At 40.7% G+C, this 7,335-nt stretch overlaps 1 protein-coding gene and 1 non-coding gene across 2 annotated transcripts; both read right to left on the bottom strand.

Moving 5' to 3' along the window:
• Window positions 1-269: 269 nt before the first annotated feature.
• On the bottom strand, window positions 270-5,254 carry RPL18A (ribosomal protein L18a). The gene is made up of 5 exons (XM_075013702.1): window positions 5,190-5,254; window positions 4,343-4,522; window positions 2,617-2,746; window positions 1,032-1,141; window positions 270-428 (listed from the first exon to the last, which is right to left on the bottom strand). The coding sequence occupies exons 1-5, from the start codon at window positions 5,205-5,207 to the stop codon at window positions 336-338; spliced, it is 531 nt and encodes a 176-aa protein (XP_074869803.1). The 5' UTR covers window positions 5,208-5,254; the 3' UTR covers window positions 270-335.
• On the bottom strand, window positions 1,788-1,919 carry LOC142007716 (small nucleolar RNA SNORA68). The gene has a single exon (XR_012643992.1). It is a non-coding gene; the product is annotated as a small nucleolar RNA SNORA68 (small nucleolar RNA).
• Window positions 5,255-7,335: the final 2,081 nt, after the last annotated feature.

The raw sequence follows: 7,335 nt of genomic DNA, 5'->3' as shown, positions 1-7,335 counted from the left end.
GGGTCAGAATAAATTTTGATTATACAGGTACTTAGAAGCAGATTAGGGCTGGCTCAATGGAGTTGCTGCTACATATTGACACTTCCAATCGATTTAAAAAAATTCATACTGGTGCAGGTTTCAGATTTAAAAAAAAATTAAGCTGCAAATTATAGAACTACAGGGCTCTGAGCTGGCATTTAAACTTCTTCCTTGTAGTGACTATGCATGTAGTACTCAATTTACGCACTCTTAGTAACACTTCCTCCAAAACCAGGTCTTACAAATTAAAGAGTCAAGCAGTTTTTTCAGTAAGAATTTTATTGTAACACAGAGCAAAGAGAACATTCTTGCATTTAGAAGAACGTATTTGGTCTCTTGGTGGTGAAACGTGGTTTGTGCTGGCGACGCAGAACTCTGTGCGGCAGAGGGAACTTGATTTTCGAATCCTGCATGGGAGAAATTGTCTCATTTATATCCATTTTGCCATAATCCCAAATGGTGTACATGCTATGGAAAGTTTGACACCATAATTAGAAAATACAACTACTGATCTTCCTATCTCATCTGCATTAGAGATCAGAGCAACGTGTAATTCCATGAGTCAGGGTTACTAGAAAATAGAAACAAACTGACAGCTCCTTTTTCTAAACTCTTTAGGAGAAGGCCTTTTTTGTGTGCTCACACAATAAGTTAGTTCTTGGTCATACAAACATAATAAAAGACACAGCTACTAACACCTGTTCACTTAGAACTACCATTTTTTGCAAAATGAAGATAGGCTTGTTTCAGTGTGGCTGTAAGACTAATACATTTGGACAGAATGCTCAAGCATGCGAATACTGAAATAGAATAAAAATCTTCATCAGTAATTTCACTCAACTAATGCTAGCACCAAAGGACCCATGATTCCAAATTCCAGCATACACTGAAGTACACTCAATTGATCTTTAGCAGCTTAATACCACCAATGCACTGAGCTTGTAAGAAAGACAGGTAATTGCCACATATTGCATGTGAAACCACCACCAACAACTATATATTTTACTTACATGGAACTGCTTGACTGCAGGCCTACGGCACTTGCTAGCAGCAATCTCCTCAACCTTCATGATCTGAATAGAATGAGCACGAGCACGATGGCGGGCACCCATATCACGGTCTGTAACATCATAGTGATGCCAAAATTATTTCTTGTTTACTCATCAATAACGTTAACAATTTGTTTTAAAATTTTCCATCTGCTATTTGCAGTTTGAAGACGTCCGTATAATGAAACTCACCATTCTTGCATATTAAATTTAACAGTTTTACCATACGTGAAACTGCAACTAGGTAATGCATATTTTTCACTCTACTTTCCCAACACTTACTCCTGTCAGGAGGATTATTAACAAGGACGGGAAGTCCCTAATGAAGCTTTTATTTGTAAGTTAGAGCTGTTATAACCTCTCCCACATAGCAAAGATAGACTACACATTGAGAATTGTGTAGTCTATTAAGTCTATTGATACTAAAATTTCAACTGCAAATTATCAGATGAAAAAAAAAAACACTGCTATCTTCCAATTTTATTGTGCCTACTACAGAGCTCCCACAAAGGCAGAATACTTATTTCCAGATACATCCTCAGCTTTCAGGAGTTTAACTCCTCAGATGTAAGATGGGCATACAAAAAATTCAGAACAAGCTGTCAGTTAATCTGATTCAGGCTGTATAGTTATCAAAAATACATCGTAGTAAACTTGCTGTGTTTGAAGCTTAACTGGATAAATTGAGTTCATTTAACAAAGACTATTCAGGAATTTTCATGTTGGACCTTCAATTTCACTTTCAAAAGCACTCCAGCTCTTGAAAGGCGACGAGGTACATGTAATATTTGCACACATGACAAGAACACTATTACTAAAAATAATATTCTTTGGGTTTGTGTGTGCAATTTTCAACACTTACAAATTCAAAATACCCTAGTACTTTTTTCACTCTAAGTATAACTATCAGCAATTTTAGTACCTGCATAAGGAATCTAAACCAAAAGCTACACACAGATACCTACACACAAATCACTAATTGATATGTTAAGTCTACTTTATAAACTGAGGCTAGGAAATTTTTGTCCAATACATAAACTATTATCCACATAGAAGACTTCAGGAAATTCAATTCCCACAGAAATTCATTGTGCTCAAGAGCACAAAGATATTTTCTCAGGGCATGGATGCTAAAAATCTTAATACGCTTTACACGACCAAATAAATACCTGACTTTTCCTTACTTTGGTGCCTGAAAGATTTCAACAGTAGGGAACATCATTAAAGGAAAACTTTAGACACCTGTATAACTAACAGCTTTTCCAATTTTACTAGAACTCATGCAGTTTCATTTAGAAGGATATTTAAGAAAAACTTTAATAGGAAGAAAATCCTCTGCAATTAGTGCTACTCAGTTATTCCTGCAGTTTCAATCACTTTAATTTGGTTTTCAAAGAATATGGTTACACAAGCCTTTTGAATGCAGTCACCACCTTCACCTATGTTTTCTTATATATATCTATTTTAATTTCTCAACTGCCATGTGAGATTTTATACATACCACTGTTAAAAGACAACCGTTGTGTCACGTGCAATATTTACTTACAGCACTGTGTAACAGCACCAGCCGTTGTCAAGTCCCTGTATTCTCTGTACATGTTGTGGGTTCCACTACGAGAATCATAACGTAGCCAGATACCAAAATTTTTCACACGCAAAGGGGACTTTTCAAATACCTGAAGTTATAAAAGCAAAGAAAAAGAACAGAGAGAACGACACCAGTTCATTAATATATTGTGTAGTCACAATAAAGACAGTTTAAGGAGTAACATTTTAAAGTTCTAGTTACAGCATTTTGCAAACTGCTATTCCTAGGGAGTTTCTGCCCTCCACTCACCATATTCAATTCTTTTTCTCGCGCATGGGGGCGAAAAAGGATATGTTGGCCACCAACTGTAGTAAAAGGTTACTGAATAGTTTTGCTACCAAGATAAGTGAGCTGCTTTCTAAAAAGATAAGGCCAGAGTCTTCATTTACTTTCATCAGGATTTGTGTTCCCTCCTCACTTAGGTACTCCTAAAAACTTTGCCTAAAACTGCCAATTTAGCCCCAAAACTTAGATTTTGTTTAATAAAGATCAACTTTAAATTTGTCATTTTTAAAAATTCTAATTGAAAAGAGGTGTAAGAGTGAATGCGCCAAGGGAGAAAATGTGTTTTACAAAAGAAAACACTATCATTTTAATACCATGGTCTGTGCATCTTCGTCAGTAACGTAGTTGCTGCAAGAACAGTATAGAATTACCAAAAGAAGACTCACAGGACTAGCCATGTTACTCTTAACACCCAAAAAGAATGAGAAGTCCTGTACCAAAGCCTCAAAGATGCATCTGACAAAGCGGGTCTTTTCCCACAAATGCTTATGCTCCAATAAATCTTTCAGTCTATAAAGTGCCACAAAACTCCTCATTGTTTTTGCAAAATAAGAACAAGAACATAAGAACCATCCTATCAGGAAAGGTCCATCTACCTCAGTACCCTATGTTCTTGACAGTGGCTAATTCCACATGTCCCAGGAGGGAATGAATAGAACAGGTGATCACATAATCCGTTCCTTGTCATCCAGTCCGATTCTGGCAAACAGGCCAGAGCACCATACTGGCCCATTCTAGTTAATAGCCATTCATGTATATACCCTCCATGAACTTTTCCAGCACTACCTTGTCCTTCACAACATTCTCTACCAAAAAGTTCCATCAACTGACTCTGCATTGTGTGAAAAAATAATTCCTTTTGTTTTAAACCTGCTGCCCATTAATTTCTTTTGGTAACACTTAGCATGTGTGTTATGAGGCGTAAACAACACTTCCCAATCAACTTTTTTCACACCAGTCATGATTTGATAGGCCTCTACCTATCCTCCCTTTGTCATTTCTTTCCCAAGATGAAAAGTTCTAATTTAGTTATTAATCCAATTCTTATCTCCTTGTTTGGCAGCTGTTCCATACATTTTTAAGATAGATAGAAAGTCAGGATTATGGTTTTCCAATGTGCATTTATCAACACAGAATTTCACCTGCCTTTTTGTTTGCCAGTCACCCAGTTTCATGAGATCTTGTAGTTCTTCACAGTCTGCTTGGGACTTAACTATCTTAAGCAGTTTTAAATCATCTGCAAGTTTTGCCACATCAGTGTTTGCTCCTTTTTCCAGACTGTGGTTGAAATATACTTTCAGTAGCACAATGAGCCTTTATGAATTACACCAACATACAAAACTTAGTTGAAATTCCAGATATTTACGGGATTTTTTTTTTTATTTTAAAAAGACCATACCTGTCCACAGTACACAATTTCCCCAGAAGATTTCTTCATCTTCTTCAGCTGAGAAACAAAGTACCAGAAACGGGACTTGGCAACAACATGATTAGGAGCGAAGATACGCATCCGATAGAGGGGTGGTGTTGGACATTTAGGCGTAGGAAGGCATCGCCCAACTACTTTGTACTCTCTCAGCTACAAACAAGAGAAGAAGAATGAAAAAAAAATCCCTCCACTGTTCAGGAGCGCAAGTAAGACAGCGGCAGCCCTGCTGCTAAAGAGAGAACGGCTCGAGCAATGCTTTATGAAACTAGCAGTACTGCTGACAGCATCTAGGACGGAGCTTTCAGCCGAGCACCCCATGGACAACAGTACAGCTGAGGACGGCTTCCGAGAAACCGCCACTTCCATGAGCACTTCCGCTCCTCCTACGCCCTATGGAGCGCCTCCCTCGGGAAGAGCAAGGGCCCGTGCACGCTGCTCTAAGTGGAGCGTGGCCACGCCACTCGCTATGCCCCAGTCCAAGCAATCCATGCGGCCCCGAGCGGCTCTCAGCACGGCGGCGGCCACTGGTGGCTGCGGGGAGAAGATGTGGGGCCGCAAGCGGCCTGCCCCGGCCCGCTTTCCCGAACCCGGGCTTGGGGCCGGCGCCCAGGGGCAGCTGCTGCACTCTCAGGCCTTCCCCCTCCCCATGCGCCTAGGCGCCGCCATGTTGGCCGCGCGCCGCCTAAGCAACAGACGGGCGGATCAGGAGGGCGGGACCCGCAGCGCGGCCCGCGGAACAGTTACTACAGTCCACAGGCCCGCCAAAGCGGGCCTACACCGCCCGGCTGCCACCCTCGCTCACGCGAGCCGCGCTTACAGTGCCCGACGCCTTCATAATGCTGCCTCGCTCACTGCCACCCAGAAAAGGAAGTGCCACCCGCGCCACAGCCTCACGTCACCCTCTCCGCAGGAAGTAACGGCCATAAATTATTCTGAACGCTCATTGGCTAAAAGAAAGACTCCTACCGGATGATGAATCAGTCAATCAAAGCTCACATGCTCCAAATTCTTAAGGTGGCTGTCCAAATCTGAAGTGGGTCTGTCCCACCAAAGCTCATCACCTAATAAACAATTTCATTAGTCGTTTAAGTGCTACAGGACTGCTTTTTTTGTTCTGACAATATATAGATTAGCACGGCTTTCTCTCTGTTACTGTAGAATTATTGCATACAGTAAACTATTGAGATATGCACAATCAAGTTGCGTGTCTTAGGTTAACGCGACTGCCAGTCCTGTTGGGGCGGCAAGAATCAGGTTGCAGACAGTCGCAACAGTTGCATTAACTTGAGACATGCACAACTTTATTGCACAGTGCAGCTGCACAGTGATTTCAAAAACAAAAACAAAATTGTTCAGAATCTAGCATCCTCAAGTGAAAAAAGGTTCGGCAGTGAAAGTCAGGAATATGATGGTACAAATACACATGTAAAATGTGAGGAAATAGAATATGTAAAAAGTTTGTGAACATCCTGCACTAACCTAACACTTCTACCTACCCACATTTCCTCATCATCTTCCGACACCATCGTACTGCATCCTCATGCATTAGGGGATGACTTCAAATAATTTCAAGAACTTTATAAACATGTGACTGACTCCCTTCATATTTCTCTGGAGAAATTACCAGGGATGCAGAATAAACTAACTGATACTCTTCATGCTTCTCCTGCTGCTAAACTCATATTGCCCATTATCACTGCCCTCATGGACCCAGCTGAAACAGTTTAGCAAATTCCAACCGCAGATCCCCCTTCTTGTAAATGATCTGACACACAGTACTATGTGGTATTTAATGGATCTATTTATAATATCTATAATCTATATAATATCTATATAAAACTATCTATAATAGTTTCTATTTGCACACCTTCCAAATTCCCTAGTAATAGATGCAGTGTCTCTGAGGGAAAAGAACATATCATGCACCACCCCATTCTAAAAGACTGGACATGCCAATGACTGGAAGGCCAGTTCTTCAGCAGTACTCTCCAAATACACATGCAACCTGTTTGCACAAATGTCCTCCCTTATTAACCATGTTTCAAGTGACAGATAGGTCCATTTCAGGGAATATGCCAGTGAGAGTTCCCTTATTGCCAGAATGGCATTATAGGTCACCCTGGATTCTGCTGACATGGCTTCCTGCTTCATCCCTACATCTGTGGTCTTGAGCAAGGTCTTGTGATTTCATTTGTCAGGATTCTCCAAAAAGGTTTCAGCCACAGTTGAGGAGCTACCCTTTAAGGGACACCAGCAATTTGCCAACACCACAGATGTAGCCCTTCATACACTCAAAGATTCCCAGGCCAAATGCAAAAGTATTCTCAAAACCCTCGGGATATATATACCTGGCATCAAAGAGAAACAAGGCAGAGTGTGCAAACAGTCATTATCATCATCATCATCATCATCATCATCAATAACCGTGGGCTCAGTGCTCGTTGGTGTCTGATGCCTCTCTATTTCCTTCCATCTTTCCCTGTCCAGCGCAGAGTGGCTTAGTTTCTGTAGACTAGCTGTGCACCAATCTACTATATCATCTATCCACTCTCTGTGGGGTCTGCCTCTCCTGTTCGAACCATCCATTATGCCGAATACCAGGGTCTTGATTTTTCGTTCATCGTTCATTCTGCAAATATGTCCAAATAGTTGTAGTTTCTATTTTATAACCTTCTGCAGTAGGTTCTCTTTTGGCTGTATCTTCATTTATAATTTCTCACTGGTGACCTTCTGCATCTATCCAATTCTCAGAATCTTTCTGTATCAACTCCTTTCAAATGCCAATATTCTTCTTTTCGAATCTTTCATTATCACCCATGTCTCACATCCATACAACATACTGCTGAATATGCATGTTTTCAAGACAGTCAGCTTCGTTCTTAAGCTAATTGCTTTGTTTTTCCAGATCTTATCCATCGCCTTCAAACTTGCTCTTGCTTTTGCTATTCTAGTCGCTATTTCCT

Source organism: Carettochelys insculpta, chromosome 1 (assembly GCF_033958435.1).
Source record: "Carettochelys insculpta isolate YL-2023 chromosome 1, ASM3395843v1, whole genome shotgun sequence".
In the NCBI taxonomy this organism is placed as follows: Eukaryota; Metazoa; Chordata; order Testudines; family Carettochelyidae; genus Carettochelys; species Carettochelys insculpta.
The sequence above is the reverse complement of the archived record's forward strand: the minus strand, read 5'-3'. Positions and strand labels throughout refer to the sequence as shown.

Bases quoted from the DNA above. Each gene is read 5' to 3' on its own strand.
- RPL18A (XM_075013702.1), bottom strand. The intron at 1,142-2,616 runs GTAAGTAAATAT...ATGATGTTACAG, and splicing joins TGGTGCTGTTACACAGTGCT to ACCGTGATATGGGTGCCCGC. The intron at 429-1,031 runs GTAAGTAAAATA...TCTCCCATGCAG, and splicing joins CTGCAGTCAAGCAGTTCCAT to GATTCGAAAATCAAGTTCCC.